The 23,641-nt window shown below is 42.4% G+C and overlaps 1 protein-coding gene across 1 annotated transcript; it reads left to right on the forward strand.

Moving 5' to 3' along the window:
* The first annotated feature begins 10,523 nt into the window (after nucleotides 1-10,523).
* On the forward strand, nucleotides 10,524-11,500 carry LOC123039466 (uncharacterized). The gene is made up of 3 exons (XM_044462640.1): nucleotides 10,524-10,694; nucleotides 10,805-10,975; nucleotides 11,083-11,500. Exons 1-3 carry the CDS (start codon nucleotides 10,524-10,526, stop codon nucleotides 11,365-11,367), a joined length of 627 nt encoding a protein of 208 aa, XP_044318575.1. The 3' UTR covers nucleotides 11,368-11,500.
* Nucleotides 11,501-23,641: the final 12,141 nt, after the last annotated feature.

Raw genomic sequence — 23,641 nt, forward strand, 5'->3', positions numbered from 1 at the left:
TTGGTTATATGAAATATGAATATTTGAAATCATAGTTTCTGATAGTATATGAGAATTAAATGTAAATAGCATAATAGAATGGAAATTTACATGCACACATGGTTGCATGTTGAAGTGGATTTTTAATATGCATAGTTGCATGTTGAGGTGGGCCTTTTTTATGCATGTTGAATGATAAGATGGCATGCTTACATGTTAAGAGAAATATGTTAATGGAGGCTAGCTATTTAGATAGTACTATAGAAGATGCATTAGTTAATAGCCAAATAGTCACTCCTAATTAATAGGGATTTGATCAAATCAAGCAGTGAATTAGGAGTACTTCGGCAAGCACCGCGAGAGGACGATCCTCTAGTTCCGCTCCCCCGTTCCTAGGGTTTCCCTGCCGTCGCCGCCGGCTCCCCCGCGTGGAGCCGCCATCGCGGCGGCCGGAGCCCGCCGCCGCCACCAGCTCCTTCCTCCTCCCGTTCCCCTTCTCCTCCCCTTCTCCTCCCCTTCTCCTCTCCTTTCACACCCCCTACCCCCGCGCCGCCTCCCCAAGCGAGGCGGCCGGGGGCCTTTCCTCCGCGCGCCTCCAGCCCCTCCTCGCGCCCCTTCCTCCTCCCGCCACCGTCAGCGCGCACCGCCAGCCCTCGGCCGCGTGTTGCTGGCGGCGGTGGGCTTGCCCTTCCCCGCGCCCGGTCCTCCCCTGCTCGGGCGGTGATGGCCGGCGGCGGTGCGCCTTGGCCGGTGGCGGTCCGGCGTCCTGGTGTGGAGGCCGGCGGTGCTTGCCGTGGTGGTGCCACCTCTTGGCGGCGGGGGTGGTCCGGTGGTGCTGGCTGGTCGGTGGCACGTCCCTGGCCCAGATCTGGGCCCGTAGGGTCCCTTCTGGGTCCTTGCGGGTCGGCTCTGGCGCGACCGCGACGCTCTTTGTATGGTGAGGCAGGGGAGCAGCTTGGACTGGGACAACGACGCCGACGGCGTGCTAGCTGTTACGCGGAGGCGGGAGCTGTCCGGGTCTTTGAGGGCCCGGCCGGGCCTGCGGGGCCTCGGGCCTGGTAGGTTCCTGCCATAGCGTCCGGTCGGCTACCACCGTGGACGGTGGAGGTGGGGCCCTCCCGTATGCCGATGGTGTTGTTGCCCTAGTCCCGGCTCCTCTTCTTCGTTGTGCAGACCATCTTCGCGATGCCATGGTGAGGCAGCGTGGGAAGCTTCGTGTCCATGTTGGCGCAGGGTGGTGGTCGGTCTGGTGGCGAGCTCCGGAGTGCCTGAGGTAGAGGTCGGGATCGGGAGAAATCTCTGTTGGCTTGGCTGACACCGACGAGGTGGCGACTGAGGGTGCCGCCGGACCTTCTTGGAGGGCGTCGGGGCTACCCTTCCTCTCTCCTCGCCGTGTACCGGGAGAAACCCTTGACAGCAGCGTCGTCATCGTCGCGTCTCTTCTTGGAGGTGTTGTTGGGTACCGGCACTTAGGAGTCTCGGAGCTTGGTGGGCGATCTCTGATGGACGCAGCGGTCAGGCGGCTTCGTCGTTTTTGTCGATCCGCCGTTATCGACATTTATTTCTTTTCTTTTTTTCTCTTTCCTTTTTTTAGGCGTGTTTGTGCTGCTTCCGTCCCAGCTTCTATCGTTGGTTGTATTGAATGGTTGCTTTGTAATACAAAGCAGGGGAAACCCTTTTTCGTAATAGGGATTTATTGCTGATTTTAATCCGTTTTTGAGGAAGAAAAGAGCGTCGTGATAGGCTTATTTTCCGGGGTCGATTATTCTACTCGACCAATCTACACATGACAAGATTACGCTGCCCTTCCTCGGGCGCCTTATGCCCTATGTACCTGGACAAAGGGAGTACCTGCGTTTTGGTCGACGGGGTCAATAAAGCCAAACGGAGGGAGTAGTTTCTAGGTTTGCATGCTCCTCATTTTTCACAAACAGCAGGCAGCTCAACTGGTGAGCCACTCACTGACATGCGCAAGAGGTCTCCGATTGATTCCGGAGCGGGTGCATGTGCACTTCTTTTGTGAATTTTTACATCCAGCGAACGGCTACACACCCTATAGCCATCACAAATGGGCCAGCCCTGTCGACGTGTGGCTATACGTTCAGGCGGGTGATGTATTGTAATAGAAGATCATTCTATCCTTTATTATAAAAAGGTATGAAGAAATCTTCTCTTTTAATGTGTTTAGGGGTTGTACCGAAGCAGAAAATAATCTACCACCATCAACTCCACAAATACTCAAGCTCACCAAACCTGAACTACATACACGATATATACTACTGCAGTACTGCTAAATTGTTGTACAAATTCTGCGTTTCCTTCGTGTCCAGAGATGGATCATGTTTGCGAAAGTATGCTTAGGGCCACCGAACGAGCGCTACGGCCACGAGCGTGGCGGCGGCACCTGAACCCAGACGACGCGGTCACGCTGCTAACCCGCGACTCGGTGTGTGTCCGACCCCGACGGTGTTGTGCTCGATGTTCCCGGCCGTTGAGGTAGCCCCTAGTTGGCACATAACCACCACCGCCCCCTCAGTATGTAGCTGCCCCCTCTTATGGAACTGCCACCTCCTACCCTCGGACCGCCACCTCTTTGGAACTACGACGCCACGCAGAGCAGCACCATCAGCAGTGCGCGCAATAGCCTCGCCTCGCCTCTCCGTCTGATGGCCTCTCAGTCTAGCTAGCTGGCTCGCTCCTCGACTGATCTTTCTCTTCCGTTCAGGGCGGTACTGGTACGGTATCAGTGCCTTGGTGGCCCATCTTATACTAGAAGGGTTCCACGTGCTTTGCCGCGCCATTGGTGTTATCGAGTTTTCATATTTTTGTTACTCCTTTTATTTCAAAATGTTAGGTGCATTATTTTTTGAGTTTGATCATATTTGCAGAGAAATATATCAGTATCCATAATATGAATCAGTATCATTAGATTCATCACTAAATTACTTTTCATATTGTATTTGTTCAGTATTATGGTGTCAACTGAACTTGGTCAAAGTTAAACAAATTTGACTTGTCAAAAGAAAAAAAACTAATACACCTTGTTTTAAGAACAGAGAGAGTATCCGGTTTGGCGACTGGAGGAGATGATGGAGTGTGTTTACTTTTTATTTATATAGTGCGGAGTTTTGGTCAAACCCATATTTAAATCAGAATATTTTTACGTCGGTGGCTACATGTACTATATTGTTACTACAGTATGTTGGCGTTTATTTTTTCTGCGTGGCGAGAGGGTGCACGAGATTGATGTGTTTGTAAGGCCGATTGCTGCAGATTGATTTAAAAAAAGTGTTGACCCGGTCAAAAATGCAAACCAAATCCAAAATTGAATACCTGAATCGAATAGGAGAGCTCCAATCTCAAGGAGCATAGTGAAACTAAAAATAAAAAATAAGAGAGCTCCTTAAGAAATTCTTGACCCGGTCAAAATCGGGTGACCTAATTTCAAATTGAAGACCTCAATTAAAAGTGAGGCCTTAAAACTAGTAAGCATAGTGTATTAATAGATAGATTTGTAGGAGCATGGTGAATTAAAAGAATGAATGAGAAAGCTTCTAGAGAAATTGTTGACCCGGTCAAAATGAGATAACCCAATTTCAGATTGAAGACCTCAATTGATTGTGATTTGTGAGGGCTTAAAAGATTAAGTAGCATAGTGTATTTACTATATTATAAGTGAAAACCAGTTAGAAAGTCGTCATCTTATCTTCCTATGAATTAAGGCAATACCAAAACACGGAAAATAACCCTCCAGCTATGCGGGGTGTATGAACTTCAGCCAAATCATGTTAACTATGAAATATTTTATTTTGTGTGATTCAAAAGTAATAGGAAAGAGCGCCAAGAACTAATAGGCATGTAAGACATCAGGAGAACTCAAACCAAAGCCTCCTCCAGTTTTAGACAAGGAGCGACGGCTTTAGCCTTCCGTCATGTGCTCATGCCCACACCTCTTAGCTCATCTTCCCTTCCTCTTCATGTCTTATGATGGACGTATCATATCATATGAATTTATACATACGTAAATTATGTGAGACACCTAGGTGATTGGGCACGGTCAGACTCATTAGTGCATTTGTTTAAGAGTTTTGCTTAAGCACATCTAGATGTGCTCTGAGTATTGCACATTTAAGTCCGATGTCACTGATTTTACATTAAGATTCGTGCAAGCATTTTCTTTTGTTTTTTTTCCTTTTCTTTCTAGTTTGATTGAGTCACTCAGATGTGCAATGACTAAGGCATGTCTAGATGTGCCCTAGATAGACCCTTTTATTTAAAAGTAGCCAACCTTGAAATTGACTAATCAAGTGTGTATTTTCTTTATTGATTTCCTTCTCCCAAAACTTTCCAAACAAAAATGCAATTTTTTTCCAGTACCTACTGTGGAGGTTTATACCTATGAAACTTTATACGACATACTCACCTAAATACAGTAGTATATACCCAACGGACGTCAAAATAAAAAACTATACCTAAAAATAACCCACTAACACGTAAACTTAAAAATGATATACCCAAGTTCAACGTACTTATTATCATATTGGAACATATGGTATACCTATAAATGAAAAACCGCAAGTGGATATATACCCAACATGTGTGCGCATGTATATACACGGCTACGTGAAAAAAGAGTAGAAAAATCTTGTATGTATCTAATCAACGTATATACCTAAAGTAAAATATGGCTATGTATATACCCGGACACGTGAAATATGGTATCCATGTGTATATATCTGAAGTAAGATATAGCTATGTATATATCCGCTACGTAAAATAGGTTGTACGCATCCAGTCAACTATGCTACATACCTCAAATCTTGTAGGTATCCGGTTAAAGTATATACCTAAATAAAGTATGGTTACGTAAAGAAAAATACGCATCCAGTCAACCGTTCTACATATCTCAAACCATACACATGTGGAACAAATGTCCATATACCCAAGAATATGGATGTTTAGTAATGAGGCCTTTAATTTCTAGTTTTCTCCTCTCAACAAGGAATGATGACATGCATGGTATTTTATTGATTGCTAATGAAACATTACCATGCATGGGGTGTTAGGCCATGGTTATTGGCAGCCATTTATGATTAGCTTCATAATTGTTTCCAAATCAACAATTTATGGTGGATTAACCCGTATACCATTATAACAACACTAATAATAAGGCAATCAAGTGGTGAAAAGGCATGGAGCCTTGGCACGTAGGTGCCCCAAACGGCAAGCAAAAAGAAAGAGGAAGGAGCGCTTAAGAACAAAAGGGATGAGAGGCATGAGGAAATACCAAACTGGATTTCCACCTCAACACATGAGGTGAAGAACCAATAAGTTAGGCTTTCCCCTATGTTATCATTCCCAATGCTCTAAGGACCTATCTTTCTCCCTCTTCTTAGCTGGCTTTTCAGATCTCAGATTGAATATGTGCACACATGTATTTGGTTTCTAAACTAAAGCAACCAAAGCAAGACAGCAAAGGAAGAGGAAGGAGTGCTTTAGAATAATAGGAAGGGAGGCATCAAGAAACACCAAGTTGAATTCTCACCTCCAACACTAGAGGTGAAAATACAGCAAGTTAGGCTTTCCTCCATGTCCCCATTTCCACTACTCTAAGGCCCTCTATTTTTCCTCTTCCTGACTTGCCTTCTGTATCTCAAATTATCTAAGGTGTATGCACATATATCCATATTCTATGCTAAGCTAGTTCGCGTTCCAAAATGAAGAGGAAGGAGTGCTTAAGAACCATAGGAATGGGAGGCATCAGAAAAATACCAAACATAATATTTTCACCTCTGGCATGGGTGAAAGCAAATAAGTTTGGTTTTTTTTCCATGTTCCCATTCCTAGCGCTCTTAAGGTCTCTCTTTCTTCCTCTTCACGGCTTACTCAGTAAAGACCAAGAATTGTTGGACAATGTGTTTCAGCTTTGCGCTATATATAGACTGTAGTCCACTCTTTAGAGAACATTAGGGAGAGGAAGCAATGAAGACCTTGGTGCATGTGGAACCATTCTACAATCAATGACAATGGGGCCACATAGTCACTAGCTTTGTTTTATTGCTATGTACTGTTAATTTATAGCATATGCATGGAGATCTTGTTCTTACCAACATCTAAAAGCTGCTATATCATATCATTATCAAATTGTGTATTTGTACATAACTAAATGATATGATATAAAAAATAAGAATAATATCACTAGTGCAGAACCGGGCTTTAGCGCCGGTTCGTAAGGGCCTTTAGTGTCAGTTCTACAACCGGCACTAAAGAGTGGGGACTAAAGCCCCCCCCCTTAGTACAGGTTGGGCACGAACCGGCACTAAAGTGCCACCACGTGGCACGAGCCTGGCCCCGGGTGCGGGTAGTCATTAGTATCGGTTGGTAGCACCAACCGGTACTAAATGTTTGGGGTGTTTTTGTTTTATTTTTTATTTTTCTTTTAATTTTGTGTTTTCAATTTAGTTTAGTGATTTTTTTACATTATAATGAGTTGTTAAATCATTAGGTGAAAGTACCGCAGATTAGTTTCGACTGGATATGGCATATACTTGATCACTTAGCTAGGATCCATCCAGTTGAAACTAATCTGCGGTTTCTTTCATAAATGATATAATAACTCATCATCATCATCATATTAATATAAAAACTCTTGCATCATATCATCACCAACAAAAGTATATACTAGCTAGCTAAAAATCATCATAGTCGTCATTACCACTATTTAATCATCATAGTCATTACCGCTATCTAATCACCACCAACACTAGCTTAAAGAAGAAACATTCACTTGTACCAGAAGCAAAGATATCATCGAGTTCAACATGGTCATGACATTATAAGCGTTCATAACACCACAAAAGCAAATCACTCTTTGAGATTAAGTTCAGGACGAAGAACACAGACATGAGAGGGCAAGTACTAAGAGCATGAACTAGCTAATCACTCCTGCTGCTCTCTCTCAGGTAAAATAGTATAGAACATGTATAGCTCTCCTGATTCATCATATTGGAGCATGCAGATGAACATGTCTCCTAATCATGGGTTGCGCTTCTGATTGCTGCCCCCTAGTACTTCTCTGCGATCGTTAACAATTTTGCTCCAATCTTTCAATATTAAGCATTCCTCACTTTTAGAAATCCTAAATGCACTCATGTGCAATGTAGGATGTCTTGGCCGTAAGCTAACCATTGACATGCGACCTTTAGTCTCGATTCACTGAGGCACAACTGTCATCGGTAGTCCTTGTTCAAGAACATCGTATAGTAATATACTTAGCAATGAAAGTATAGCTTGAAAAATAATGTATGCAAAAGATGCACTGAGGATAAATGGTAAAAATCATACCATCTTTCCTAAATAGATGTGACCATAGTTCAATACGATCACTATTGGTCGCACGTTTTGAGTACTAAGATTTTCAAATTCAGGAAAATAATTTCTCTTGACAGCATCAAGATCCTCAAGCAATGAAACATAATGTCTTGTCCCCTCGCAGTTTAGTTCAGCCCCGGGACAGTGGACGGTCCTGTCTACCAAGCGCCGGACATGTTTGCTTGAATGGAAATAAGCTGTCAATAAAAATTACTTGTCAATTATTTTTGAATAAACAATATCGAAGACATAAATATGGTTGAGAAACTCATATAATGGTAGAACTGGAGGCGTCTGCACATCGACCCAGATGTCTCTATTACCTTCAATATCATCTTCCGGACGAATATCAAAGGTGATAACCATATCAGGCTCAAATGCATAAGCCTTGCATAGTGCTTGCCAAGTTTTGCATTCAAAATAGGTGTATGTGTCTGCATTGTATAATTTGACGTTGAATGTATAACCATGCTCGGTCTTCAAGTAAACTTTTTTATCTCCATAGTTTTGTTAGGACTGAAACTTATCTTATCCAAGACTAAAATTCTTGCATGGCAGGGGATACGCTGGTAGAATAGTGAAAAATTAAAATTATAAGTTGAAGCAAATGAAGCATAAGTCATGCTTAATTACGAAAAAAATTGTCGTTATGACTTACTGTATCCATTTCGAAGTTCTCATCCAGCTTGATGCTGAAGCACCTATCATCAAGTAGAAAATTTCTGTCGCACAGGCCGCGCTGGTCTTCGCAATATTCGCACATAATGAAACCGTGTTCGTCGTCAGAGGACATTCCTATGTTCATAAATGAAACATTAGATACTTATTAGTTCTGTTAATTTAAATAGTTCTATTAATTCAACTAGTTCAACTAATTCAACTAAGCACTTAATAAAAATATACCTAAATAAAGTAACTCAACTAATTCAACTAATTAATTCAACTAATTCAACTAAACTAGTTCTATTAATTTTCTTACTAAAAATAAAGTACCTAATTCTATATTGTAAAATTTTAATTAGATGATCAAATCTCATATAAGTAAATTATATATATATATATATATATATATATATATATCTAACATATAAACATTAAACACTTACTAGTAATATTTTAATTAGATCATCAAATCTCAGATACCTAAATTTTCTTACTAAAAATAAACTAGTTCTATTAATTCAACTAATTCAACTAAGAATTTACTAAAAATAAACTAGTTCTATTATTTTTCTTACTAAAATATATAAAGTAGCTATATATAGTAATATTTTAATTAGATCATCAAATCTCATATACCTAAATTTTCTTACTAAAAATAAACTAATTCTGATTCAACTAGCTAGTTCAACTAAGCATTTACTAAAAATAAACTAGTTATATTAATTCAACTAGTTCAAATAATCTCATACACCTAGTTAATATCTAGCTAATTCATCTAACAATTGATATTAATATTTAACTTTTTTATCTAATTCATCTAACATTAACATTTTAGCATTCTTATCTAGGTAATTCATCTAATTCGATCATCTAATTAACAATTTAACATGCATTAATCTAAAAATAGAAAACGGAAAATAAGTAAAAAAATGTGTGTGTGTGTGTGTGGGCGCGCACGTGCGTGTATGTGTTTGTGTGTGTATGAGGGCGGCGGCGTACGGGCGGCGGAGGCGAGACGACAATGACGAGGACGAGGGGAGCCGCGGGGGCGGCGAGGGCGATGGCGAGCGGCGGGGGCGGCGCGAGACGGCAACGACAAGGGGCTGCGGGGGCGGCGGCGAGCGGCGGGGGCGGCGAGGGCGACGGCGCGCGCGGGACGGGAGATAGGTTAGAGATGGGAGATGAAACTGAATTTTTTATAAGTGCTCTATATATAGGAGGGGTCTTTAGTACCGGTTGGAGCCACCAACCGGTATTAAAGGCCAATTTTGACCAGGTCAAGCGGCGGGAAGCGGCCCGCTTTAGTACCGGTTTGTGGCTCCAACCAGTACTAAAGGGTGGCCTTTAGTACCGGTTGGAGTCACGAACCGGTACTAAAGGGTGCGCTGCGGTGCGCAAAGTTTAGTCCCACCTCGTCGGGCGAAGGGCAGCCGCACTGATTTATAAACCCAGCCGCGGCTGCTCTATCAAACTCCTCTATAAACCAGGCTTCTGGGCCTAACTATGGCGCGCTATCCTGTGAGCCTGTTGGGCCTTGTGGCCTGAATTTACATGACCAAGGCCTAGTAGGCCCACTGGATAGCGCCCCAACAATTTTTATATGGTTTTTTCTGCTTTCTTTATTTTTTTCTATTTTTTCTGAGTAGTTTTTTTATATAGTTTTTCTTTTCTGCTTTATTTATTTTGTTCTATTTGTTTATTGTTTTTCTTTTCTGCTTTATTTATTTTCTTCTATTTATTTTTGAGTAGTTTTTTATATAGCTCATTTTATAGTGATTTTCAAAACTCTGATACTCCGAAAGAGATTGTCCAGTTTGTACACGAAGTGCATCTAGTTTTTGCCGTAACCCTCTTTACTCTTTTGCACATGCTATGTGGGTGAAATGATGATACCATGCCAAGTTTCAACATTTTCAGAGTTCATTTTGTAGTGACTTTCAATTTCACAGTCATTTAGCTCTCTAAACAAATATGTAAATGAGTGAAAAAGAACAAATGATGCCAGCAGAGAGTGAGGGGCGGCCGGTGGGGGAGGACCGGCGCGAGGGGATTGAGGGGGAGACCGAGTGAGTGGAGAGAGTGAGGGCGTAGACATGTAAAAATATAAATCAAAAATGCATTGTTTATCGAGTTAATACCACTATTCATACATAAACTTGTAGGGGTGGGAACAGTTTCATACAAAAACTAAAAAACCCCACAAAACTAGCCCTCCAACTTGTCTGCTGTAACAAATTCATACAAAACAACTGTGGATGCGACATTTGGCATGCCACGCTGGATTTTGGCCTGCGCCTTTAATTTTACAAAAGCCCCCTCGCATTCTGTGTATTTTACAAAAAGCCCCCCGCCCTCTCTCTCTGCATCGATTCCCCATTCATAAATCCCTAGCCGTCGCCCTCCTCTTTGCCGTCGCCCTTGTCCGCCGCCAGCCGTCTCTGCCTTCCCCTCCGACGCCAGCCGTCTCCGCCGCCCTCTCCGTCGGCAGCCGTCTCGGTCGCCCTGTCGAGATGAGCGGGAAGCAGCAGGCAGGACGCCGTGGAGCAGGGGCGTCGTCATCCTCAAGCCACCCTCTCCCGCTCAATGGATGTGACCTCGCCGGTGCCGACATGACGAAGGACGGCGAGCCTTGGGCGAAAATCACCGGAGAGGTGCGCTACATGGATGTCGATTTCTGCAAGGTGCGTGTCCCCCTTCCCCTCGCCGATTTGGTTCGAATGCCCATGAATTTGGGCTTTCCTGATGAGTGCGAGCTTTCTGATGCTAACATTTGATTTGATGGCCATGGTAGGGGACTGAAAACCTACCTGAATTTGACTGGAGTATACCTCTATCCTCTCCTGATGCTGCTTTCAATGGCAGTGATAAAAGTGACCATTGTTGCCACTTACTGAACCCTGCGAGAAGAGTTTGCTCTGATGGATATGACTATGGTCGTAGATTTCTTGTTTGTCCTCGTGAGGTTAGTCAAGTGCCCAACTTTTGTTTAAAAAAGTGTGTTGTTTATCTGACCATTGTTATATGTTGATCTGACCATTGTTGTACTGAACAAATTGGTGTGTTTTGCAGGGTTATGATACATGTGCTTATCTGAAGTGGGTGGACAAAGAATGGCAGGGGAGACCTAGGCAGGTGATTGGCAAACTTGCTGAAGAGAATGTGGCTCTTCAGAAATTTGTGTTTGACAAGGATGCTGAAATTATGAGGCTGAAGGAAGAAAGGAAGGCCATGATCATGAAGCACAAGAAGGAGATCAGAACTAGGGATAGGAGGGAAATTTGGTTAGCCTGTTTGGTCTGCTGCTCTGCACTGTTGTATGGTGTTGTAGCACTAGTGATAAGAGGTTTTGTGTAGCACTAGTGATGTTAGAGGTGAAACTATTTGTTATCAGTTGCTACTTGTACTGATTATATGAAATCAGTGGCTACCTATTATCTATGTTCAGTGTTGTAAACATTCCAAACTGGAATCAGTGGCTTGAAATGAAATCAGTGGCTATGTTCAGTGTTCTGTTTACTTAACTGAAAATTCTATTATTTGACATGAAATCAGTGGCTTGTTTACTTAATTGAAATCAATGATTCTCTTATTTGACATGAAAATTCAGTTAACTTAAGCAAAATTCAGTTAACTTAAGCAAAATTCAGTTAACTTAACAGTGCAAATTTCAGTTAAGTTAACCATTTGGAAGGGGCCCAGGGATCTTCAGGTAGTACAACTTGGCATATTTGGCACAAAGTGAGCACCTAGTACATTCTATTTTAGGATGTGTGCACATGGGCACAACATAAGCAGACAACCTGGGCACATGCAAATTAACAGCAGATCAACATGGGCACATTCAGTATCAAGAAACCCTAGACAAGCTCATGGAAACTAGTTCCCCTACGAACCCTGGGGACGCACACAACCAACCCTAGTGAGCAGATCGACCCAATTTTCAACCCTACATCGCCATGATCGGCCTGAAAAACCCTAGTGCGCCGGTGCAGGAACAGGGGAAGCGGAGGAACAGGGGAAGCGCCGGGTGCAGGTCCTTACCGTATTCAGGAGGGAACTCGCCGGGTTCCCTACGCCGCGGCTCCATGGCGCCTTGTGTCGCCGCCGATGAGGCCGACGGCGGCGTCGCCTCGCAGGAGGAGCGAGCAGAGATGAGGAGGAACAGGGGACGTGGGCGAAAGAAGGGGAAGGTTTTGGAAGGGCTTTGCATCGGGGGCGACGACCAGGTGCTTTACTGTCCAGGGATGGATTTGTCTGCGAAATTGCTAAAGCGCGAGGGTTTCTTTGTAAAAACGTGATCCGGGCCCGACAGAGCCTACATGGCATGCCACGTGTGCAGTTCGGGGTGGTTTTGTATGAATTTGTTACAGCAGACAAGTTGGAGGGCTAGTTTTGTGGGGTTTTTTAGTTTTTGTATGAAACTGTTCCCACCCCTACAAGTTTATGTATGAATAGTGGTATTAACTCTTGTTTATCAATGATCTTTTTGTGTACAATCTGAATTGTCAACATGAGTCCTCAACGGTTTAGAAACCGGTGAAGACTCATATTGCGACCACAAATTTTACACATAGAGTTCAATGAAGACCAAGTGCTTGTGATAGTTTGAGAAGTAACATATTTAAGGTGGTAAAAATCTTGCTAGGGGAGCGAGGTGGGACTAAAAACAGTCTGCCACAACCTCTTTACTACCGGTTCATCCCACGAACCGGTACTAAAGGGGCTGGCCCGGCCCCAGCCTCTTTAGTACCAGTTCGTGGCATGAACCGGTACTAAAGGATCGCCCTTAACCGGTACTAAAGATCTCCTCCCACCTAGCTGTTTGAAACGGCACTAATGGACACATTAGTGCCGGCTCCAATGCAAACCGGGACTAATGCGTCTCACATTTGACCCTTTTTCTACTAGTGTATGAAGCAAAAAATTAGGTAGCAATGAGAAGTTGTGAGCTAAAAATAAAAACAATAAGAACTTGGATAAATTAAAACTTAGGAAAATATAAAAGAAGGGAAAAGAATATTCCAGTTACAATTGGTACACATGGACTTCATACATTAGCTGCACTAGAACATATGATAATGTGGTAAGCCCATGACTAAACAGATTTTGTAACAACAAAACTAGAACGGATGTACATTTCATTTTCTATAGGAAAGTTAATACAATTTGTTGTTCTGTAAGTAATTTAGCCTTCAAATTATGTAGGTTGTATACAAATACATGGAAGGAAAAATATAGGAAAACATGAATCATCAGCCACAATCCATAAAATATAGTCACATACTCGTCTGAACTCACTATACACATCGGTTCAACACGGGTCAGCCATGCAACACGCTGAACCATCTAGTATTTTTGGAACAAGGTTCATGCACAAAGGAAGAACAAAATCCTCAAGAGAGCTCGTTACTTCTTCTAGACGCAGAGTACATCAAGTTACAATCTTGTGGTTCAGGTAGCATCCCTTGGATCAAATCATCCACCGAGGATCGGGAGTGGGGGAATAAGCCGCGTGTCAAAATAGTATGTAAAAAAACAACCCCATTTTATGATCAAGTGTACAAATTCCATTATAATATAGAGTTTGCGAAGCTGGAGATAAATCGTTCCATGTTGTTTCTTCCTAGTAAGTGTTATTTATCCATTAGTTTGTGATGCCCATGTGTGAACGCTGTAGTAATAGTTTATCTGATTTGGATCATTTTACATGGTGGATGCTAACTGATGCTAAAATTGATATTCAATGCATACAATGTTACATGTTATGTTCGCTAACTACCATCTTTCTCACTCTAAGTTCTGCTCCTATTCTTAGCTTCAGTGGTCAGGAGGGTGTGTCATTGATTCGATTCATGTCCACATACTGAATGGAACTAGTGGAGAATATTTACCATTGTATGTTTTGAAGTTGTGTGTATCATCTTGGTAAATTTGAAGATGTGATAGTATATGTTTCCGTGATTACATGGACTTCCTTCAAATATAGATGCATACTTGATATATATATATATATATATATATATATATATATATATATATATATATATATATATATATAGGAAGAGGTACAATTAATGCGTATATGAGGTATATTGAGGATGGGAGTACATACTCCCAGGAGTACAGAAGAGGAGTCATATATATATATATATATATATATATATATATATAGGGAAAATCCATCCTACCACCCGGTGGTAGTTACCCCACATGTCTCATATACTAGCATGTGGTATTATATATATATATATATGTCACGCTATTCATCACCCTGGGTGAGGAATAGTTATTCTTCACCCCCTCTCTATTTTGACGTCAATGCACCGTATTTTTAGGTTTCATAAATTTTGTCTTATTTTATACGTAAAAAAGAGAACGTAAGAAAATATATACTCGCCGTAAAAAAATTATGTCACGTCAAGTTACGAATGTAAAAACATACATAAAATGCGATATTTCTGGTCTTATAACCTGTTTTTTTGTTTTCTTATACCAAATTTTACGTAGTGAATCAATATGAATGTAACTATTTGTATTCCAAATGTAATTTATTTATGAAGCGATCGTAAGATTACCTCGGGTGAAGAAAAACTTATTCTGCAACCTGAGTGATGAATAGTATTACTATATATATGGGGCGAAACATGTGTTTGGTTCTGCTAATATAATCTAGAACATAAATCATGATACTAAATTATGAAGTATAAAGTAGTTAACAATCAGGCATTTTATCTTACTGATGGATTAAGGCTTGCCAAAGAAACACAGAAATTAACCCTCGTGTTATGCAGGGTGTATGAAATTGACTAAATCATGTTATACTATGAATCCTTTGTATGTTGTGTGATCCAGAAGGAAGAGAAATGAGCATCAAAGAAAAATAGGCATGGAAGGCATCACAAAAAATCAAACCAAAGCCTCCTCAAGTGTAAGACGAGGAACGAGGGCTTTAGACTTCCATCATCTTCCCATGCCCACTACACTTATGTCCTCTTTTCTTCCTCTTCATGTCTCATAATGGACATCTCATACCATTTGAATATATCCACATATATGTTTGGTTTTTTTGCTAAATGATTTAGCAAACAAAAAGGAAGAGGAAGGAGCGCTTAAGGACTATAGGAATGAGAGGCATCGGGAAATACCAAATGGGATTTCCACCTCAACACAAGAGATGAAGAACCGATAAGTTAGGCTTTCCTCCATGTTCTCATCCCCATAGCTCTTAAGCCCTCTCTTTTTTCCTCTTCCTAGCTTGCTTTTGAGATTTCACATCGAATATGTGCAAACATATAGTTGGTTTCTAAGATAAAGCAACCAAGCAAGCCAAAAATGCAAGAGGATGGAGTGCTTTAGAACAATAGGAATGGGAGGCATTAGGAAACACCATGCTAAATTCTCACCTCCAATACTAGAGGTGAAAATTAAGCAAGTTAGGCTTTCCTCCATGCTCCCATTCCCACTACTCTAAGGCCCTCTATTCTTCCTCTTACGGGCTCGCCTTGGAAGTCCCATGTTACCTAAATGTGTGGACACATGTATATGATTTCTCCATCAGGGCTATCGTGTAAGCCAAAAGGAAGAGGAAGGGGTGCACAAGAACGGTAGGAATGGGAGGCATGAGGAAATGAACCATGCAAATATTTGCATCTCAAACACTAGAAGTGCAAACAAACAAGCAGGTGTTTCCTCTATGTTCCCATTCCCAGTGCTCTTGAGTTATCTCTTTATTCCTCTTCTCGGCTTACTTTTAGTGCCTACAAATCTAATGAAACAAAAACTCTTAAAGAACAAGCTTGAAATGTTGGATAAAGTGTTTAAGCTTTGAGCTATAAATAATGGGTGGTGCATCATATGCAGAACCTTAGAGAAGAAACCAATGAAGACACCTGGTGCATGGGGACAATAGTCTAAAATCAATGATAATAAGGCCACATAATCCTCAGCTCTGTCCTATTGTCCTCTACTCTTGATTTAGGGCACGTGCATAAAGATCTCGTCTACTTACCTTTATTGCCCATATCTGAAACTGGTACACAATATTTGTACCAACCTTTTTTAGAACAATATACGTATTAATATGTGCATTTATAGTGCAAAAATATGTGGCAATAGGAAGTTATAAGAAAAATTAATAAGAAATTAGAAAATTAAACCCTCTTAAGTAAATAAGTAGACTTGGAAAATTAAAAAATAGTGGAAAAAGGACCACTAAAGTGATAATTAATTGGAATATAAGGTACTACGGGCATGAGCTCCATTATTAATATTACACATGGCAGGATGTGACTAAAACATGATTAGACAACACACATATTAGCAAAATCAAAATTTCTATAGTTCATTTTTTCAAGAAAAGAGATCTATAGTGCTATTGTCATTTAACTAATTTAGTATCCAAATTCTGCAGGTTGTACGCAACTACATGGCACGAGAGAAATATAGGAAATAAACATGTCTTCGAAGAAACCATCACCCTCTATCCCTAGGAGGAAAACACATGAAGGTATAGTGATCACATATTCAGTCTAAAGTCTAAACTATACACATATTATTTTAAGAACAATGTTCGGACACCAAGGAAAAACAAGATCCCGAAGGGAGTATGGTACTTCTTCCACCCATTCAAGTACTTCCCAGTTCAGCCTTGTAGCTCAGCCACCATCCTTCCAAGGATTAAAGCGTTGCGATGCAAACAACCAGCAAATTTCAACAGTGGGGAAATAAGCCTTATCCCACACATCTAAAGTATATTATAAAAAACAACACCATTTTATGGTCAAGTGTACAAATTCCATTGGAGTTTACAATTTTCGAAGCTTCAAATATATCTTGTTGTGATCATGGTAGTTTCTTGCTAGCATGCGTATATATCCATTAGTTTATATTACTATCAGATGTGTGAACTCTTTAGGAATTGATGATAAACATAATCTATAATGCACATATTGTTACATGTTGTGTGCACAAATTACCATCTTTCGAACTCCAATTTATGTCGTGCTCTTAGCCACAGTGGTCAGCATTGGCCACTGATGTGATTTTGTCTCCAGCATGAGTTCAACATAAGGAACTAGTGAAGAATTTGTACCATTCTATGTGTTAAAGTTGTGTGTCTCATCTTCTTAAGTCTGTAAATGTGCTTGTTTATGTTTCTATGAATTCCCTTTTCAGATATAGAGATGTATACTTCATATATATAATACACAAATGGTAAATTAATAATCTTGACATGATAAGGACACATGTGCACAATAATTTGGAGTTGAACATGTGCGTTGTTTAACACTGAAATTTGAAATCCAACTATGTAAGGTGAATTAATTAACTTGAACCAAATCATATTATACTATGAATCCTTTTCATGTGTGCGACAAGGAAGAGGAAGAAGCACCAAAGAACAATAGGCATGGAAGGAAAACTCAACCAAAGTCTCTTTCAGCGTTGCACGAGGAACTAAGAGAGCTTTAGCCTTCCATCATGTTCCCATGCCCACTACTCTTAGGCCCTCTTTGATTCATCTTCCTATCTCAAAATGGACATGTCATATCATCTGCATATATGCACATGTATGAGTTTTTTCCTTAAGCGATTTAGCAAACAAAAAAGAAGAGAAAGGAGTGCATAAGAACGATAGGAATGAGAGGCATCGTGAAGTGCCAAACTGCATTCCCACCTCAAGACAAGAGGTGAAGAACCAATAAGTTAGGCTTTCCTCTATGTTATCATTCCCACTTGTCTGATGCCCTCTCTCTCTTCCTCTTACTATCTCGCTTTTCAGATGCCACATTGAACATGTGCACACATATATTTGGGTTTCTATATTAAGCTAAGAAACCAAGAAAGCCAAAAATGAATAGGAAGGAATGCTTGAGAATAATAGGAATGGAAGGCAGCGGGAAACACCAAGCAAGTTCTCACCTCCAGCACTAGAGATGAAACAAACCAAGTTAGGATTTCCTCGATGTTCCCACTCCCACTCCTCTTATGCCCTCTTTCTTCCACTTTCTTTCTCACCTTCAAGCTCTCAAGTTATCTAAATATGCGGAGACCTGTCTATTGTTTCTACATCAAATCTACTATTGCAATCCTAAGGGAAGAGGAAGGAGTGCACAATAATGGTAGGAATGGGAGGCATCATTAAAGGGTCCATGCCAAATACTTGCATCCCTAACAATAGAGGTGCAAACTAATAAGCATGGATTTCCTCCATGTTCCCATTCTCAATGCTCTTGATCTCTCTTTTCCTCTTTCCAGCTTACTTTCAGTGCTTACATATCTAACAAAAAAATCTCTCAAGACAAAGTGTTTCATCTTTGAGGTATAAATAATGAGTGGTGCATCATATGCGGAACCTTAGAGGATAAAACAATGAAGACATTCGGTGCATGGGGGCACTGTCGGTGTCAAAACCGGCGGATCTCGGATAGGGGGTCCCTGTTGGGGAACGTTGCAGAAAACAAAAATTTTCCTACGGTTTCACCAAGATCCATCTAGGAGTTCATCTAGCAACGAGTGATTGGATTGCATCTACATACCTTTGTAGATCACGCGCGGAAGCATTCAAAGAACGGGGATGAGGAAGTCGTACTCGACGTGATCCAAATCACCGGAGATCCTAGCACCGAACGGACGGCACCTCCGCGTTCAACACACGTACGGTCAGCGTGACGTCTCCTCCTTCTTGATCCAGCAAGGGGGAAGGAGAGGTTGAGGAAGATGGCTCCAGCAGCAGCACGACGGCGTGGTGGTGATGGAGCTGCAGTACTCCGGCAGGGCTTCGCCAAGCACTATGGAGGAGGAGGATGTGTTGGAGAGGGAGAGGGAGGCACCAAAGGCGTGGTGTGAGAGGCCCTCCTTCCCTCACTATATATAGGGAGCCTAGGGGGGGCCGGCCCTAGGAGATGCAATCTCCTAGGGGGGCGGCGGCCAAGGGAGGAATCCCTCCTCCCCAAGGCACCTAGGAGGTGCCTTCCCCTTTTAGGACTCTTCCTATCTTGATCTCTTGGCGCATGGGCCTCTTGGGGCTGGTGCCCTTGGCCCATACAGGCCAAGGCACACACCCCTACAGCCCATGTGGCCCCCCGGGGCAGGTGGCCCCACCCGGTGGACCCCCGGGACCCTTCCGGTGGTCCCGGTACAATACCGGTGACCCCGAAACTTGTCCCGATGCCCGAAATAGCACTTCTTATATATAATTCTTTACCTCCGGACCATTCCTGAACTCCTCGTGATGTCCGGGATCTCACCCGGGACTCCGAACAACATTCGGGTTACTGCATATACATATCCCTACAACCCTAGCGTCACCGAACCTTAAGTGTGTAGACCCTACGGGTTCGGGAGACATGTAGACATGACCGAGACGACTCTCCGGCCAATAACCAACAGCGGGATCTGGATACCCATGTTGGCTCCCACATGCTCCTCGATGATCTCATCGGATGAACCACGATGTCGAGGATTCAATCAATCCCGCATACAATTCCCTTCGTCAATCGGTATGTTACTTGCCCGAGATCCGATCGTCGGTATCCCAATACCTCGTTCAATCTCGTTACCGGCAAGTCACTTTACTCGTACCGTAATGCATGATCCCGTGACCAGACACTTGGTCACTTTGAGCTCATTATGATGATGCATTACCGAGTGGGCCCAGTGATACCTCTCCGTCATATGGAGTGACAAATCCCAGTCTTGATCCGTGTCAACCCAACAGACACTTTCGGAGATACCCGTAGTATACCTTTATAGTCACCCAGTTACGTTGTGACGTTTGGTACACCCAAAGCACTCCTACGGTATCCGGGAGTTACACGATCTCATGGTCTAAGGAAAAGATACTTGACATTGGAAAAACTCTAGCAAACGAACTATACGATCTTATGCTATGTTTAGGATTGGGTCTTGTCCATCACATCATTCTCCTAATGATGTGATCTCGTTATCAATGACATCCAATGTCCATAGTCAGGAAACCATGACTATCTGTTGATCAACGAGCTAGTCAACTAGAGGCTTACTAGGGACATGTTGGTGTCTATTATTCACACATGTATTACGATTTCCGGATAACACAATTATAGCATGAATAAAGACAATTATCATGAACAAGGAAATATAATAATAATGCTTTTATTATTGCCTCTAGGGCATATTTCCAACAGTCTCCCACTTGCACTAGAGTCAATAATCTAGTTACATTGTGATGAATCGAACACCCATGGAATTCTGGTGTTGATCATGTTTTGCTCTAGGGAGAGGTTTAGTCAACGGATCTGCTACATTCAGGTCCGTATGTACTTTACAAATATCTATGTCTCCATCTTGAACATTTTCACGAATGGAGTTGAAGCGACGCTTGATGTGCCTTGTCTTCTTGTGAAACCTGGGCTCCTAGGCAAGTGCAATAGCTCCAGTGTTGTCACAGAAGAGTTTGATTGGCCCCGACGCATTGGGTATGACTCCTAGGTCGGTGATGAACTCCTTCACCCAAATTGCTTCATGCGCTGCCTCCGAGGCTGCCATGTACTCCGCTTCACATGTAGATCCCGCCACGACGCTCTGCTTGCAACTGCACCAGCTTACTGCCCCACCATTCAAAATATACACGTATCCGGTTTGTGACTTTGAGTCATCCAGATCTGTGTCGAAGCTAGCATCGACGTAACCCTTTACGATGAGCTCTTCGTCACCTCCATAGACGAGAAACATTTCCTTAGTCCTTTTCAGGTACTTCAGGATATTCTTGACCGCTGTCCAGTGTTCCTTGCCGGGATTACTTTGGTACCTACCTACCAAACTTACGGCAAGGTTTACATCAGGTCTGGTACACAGCATGGCATACATAATAGAACCTATGGCTGAGGCATAGGGGATGACACTCATCTCTTCTATATCTTCTGCCGTGGTCGGACATTGAGCTGAGCTCAATTTCACACCTTGCAACACAGGCAAGAACCCCTTCTTAGACTGATCCATATTGAACTTCTTCAATATCTTATCAAGGTATGTGCTTTGTGAAAGACCTATGAGGCGTCTTGATCTGTCTCTATAGATCTTGATGCCTAATATATAAGCAGCTTCTCCAAGGTCCTTCATTGAAAAACTCTTATTCAAGTAGGCCTTAATGCTGTCCAAGAGTTCTATATCATTTCCCATCAAAAGTATGTCATCTACATATAATATGAGAAATGCTACAGAGCTCCCACTCACTTTCTTGTAAACGCAGGCTTCTCCATAAGTCTGTGTAAACCCAAACGCTTTGATCATCTCATCAAAGCGAATGTTCCAACTCCGAGATGCTTGCACCAGCCCATAAATCGAGCGTTGGAGCTTGCACACCTTGTTAGCATTCTTAGGATCGACAAAACCTTCCGGCTGCATCATATACAATTCTTCCTTAAGGAAACCATTAAGGAATGCCGTTTTGACGTCCATTTGCCATATCTCATAATCATAGAATGCGGCAATTGCTAACATGATTCGGACGGACTTTAGCTTCGCTACCGGTGAGAAAGTCTCATCGTAGTCAACCCCTTGAACTTGTCGATAACCCTTAGCGACAAGCCGAGCTTTATAGATGGTCACATTACCATCCGCGTCTGTCTTCTTCTTAAAGATCCATTTATTTTCTATGGCTCGCCGCTCAACGGGCAAGTCAGTCAAAGTCCATACTTCGTTTTCATACATGGATCCTATCTCGGATTTCATGGCTTCTAGCCATTTGTCGGAATCCGGGCCCGCCATCGCTTCTTCATAGTTCGAAGGTTCACCGTTGTCTAACAACATGATTTCCAAGACAGGGTTGCCGTACCACTCTGGTGCGGAACGTGTCCTTGTGGACCTACGAAGTTCAGTAGCAACTTGATCTGAAGTTTCATGATCATCATCATTAACTTCCTCTCTAGTCGGTGCAGGCACCTCAGGAACATTTTCTTGAGTTGCGCCATTTTCCGGTTCAAGAGGTAATACTTCATCAAGTTCTACTTTCCTCCCACTTACTTCTTTCGAGAGAAACTCTTCTCTAGAAAGGACCCATTCTTGGCAACAAAGATCTTGCCTTCGGATCTGAGGTAGAAGGTATACCCAATAGTTTCTTTAGGGTATCCTATGAAGACGCATTTTTCCGATTTGGGTTCGAGCTTTTCAGGTTGAAGTTTCTTGACATAAGCATCGCATCCCCAAACTTTTAGAAACGACAGCTTAGGTTTCTTCCCAAACCATAATTCATACGGTGTCGTCTCAACGGATTTCGACGGAGCCCTATTTAAAGTGAATGCGGCAGTCTCTAAAGCATACCCCCAAAAAGATAGCGGTAAATCGGTAAGAGACATCATAGATCGCACCATATCTAATAGAGTGCGATTACGACGTTCGGACACACCATTACGCTGAGGTGTTCCAGGCGGCGTGAGTTGTGAAACTATTCCACATTTTCTTAAGTGTGTGCCAAACTCATGACTCAAGTATTCTCCTCCACGATCTGATCGCAGGAACTTGATTTTCCTGTCACGTTGATTCTCAACCTCACTCTGAAATTCCTTGAACTTTTCAAAGGTCTCAGACTTGTGTTTCATTAAGTAGACATACCCATATCTACTCAAGTCATCAGTGAGGGTGAGAACATAACGATAGCCACCGCGAGCCTCAACACTCATTGGACCGCACACATCAGTATGTATGATTTCCAATAAGTTGGTTGCTCGCTCCATTGTTCCTGAGAACGGAGTCTTGGTCATTTTACCCATGAGGCATGGTTCGCACGTGTCAAATGATTCGTAATCAAGAGACTCTAAAAGTCCATCAGCATGGAGCTTCTTCATGCGTTTGACACCTATGTGACCAAGGCGGCAGTGCCACAAGTATGTGGGACTATCATTATCAATCTTACATCTTTTGGTATTCACACTATGAATATGTGTAGCATTACGCTCGAGATTCATTAAGAATAAACCATTCACCATCGGAGCATGACCATAAAACATATCTCTCATATAAATAGAACAACCATTATTCTCGGATTTAAATGAGTAGCCATCTCGAATTAAACGAGATCCTGATACAATGTTCATGCTCAAACTTGGCACTAAATAACAATTATTGAGGTTCAAAACTAATCCCGTAGGTAAATGTAGAGGTAGCGTGCCGACGGCGATCACATCGACCTTGGAACCATTCCCGACGCGCATCGTCACCTCGTCCTTCGCCAGTCTCCGCTTATTCCGCAGCTCCTGCTTTGAGTTACAAATGTGAGCAACTGCACCGGTATCAAATACCCAGGAGCTACTACGAGTACTGGTAAGGTACACATCAATTACATGTATATCACATATACCTTTTGTTTTGCCGGCCTTCTTGTCTGCTAAGTATTTGGGGCAGTTCCGCTTCCAGTGACCACTTTCCTTGCAATAAAAGCACTCAGTCTCGGGCTTGGGTCCATTCTTTGGCTTCTTCCCGGCAGCTTGCTTGCCGGGCGCGGCAACTCCCTTGCCGTCCTTCTTGAAGGTTTTCTTACCCTTGCCTTTCTTGAACTTAGTGGTTTTATTCACCATCAACACTTGATGTTCCTTTTTGACTTCTACCTCTGCTGATTTCAGCATTGCAAATACTTCAGGAATGGTCTTTT

This window comes from Triticum aestivum, chromosome 1A (genome assembly GCF_018294505.1).
Source record: "Triticum aestivum cultivar Chinese Spring chromosome 1A, IWGSC CS RefSeq v2.1, whole genome shotgun sequence".
Classification (NCBI taxonomy): domain Eukaryota; kingdom Viridiplantae; phylum Streptophyta; class Magnoliopsida; order Poales; family Poaceae; genus Triticum; species Triticum aestivum.

Excerpts from the sequence above, each read along its gene's own strand:
- LOC123039466 (XM_044462640.1), top strand. The coding sequence starts at position 10,524 with ATGAGCGGGAAGCAGCAGGCAGGACGCCGTGGAGCAGGGGCGTCGTCA. Across the intron at positions 10,695-10,804 it reads TGGATGTCGATTTCTGCAAG|GGGACTGAAAACCTACCTGA; the intron begins GTGCGTGTCCCC and ends TGGCCATGGTAG. Across the intron at positions 10,976-11,082 it reads TTCTTGTTTGTCCTCGTGAG|GGTTATGATACATGTGCTTA; the intron begins GTTAGTCAAGTG and ends TGTGTTTTGCAG.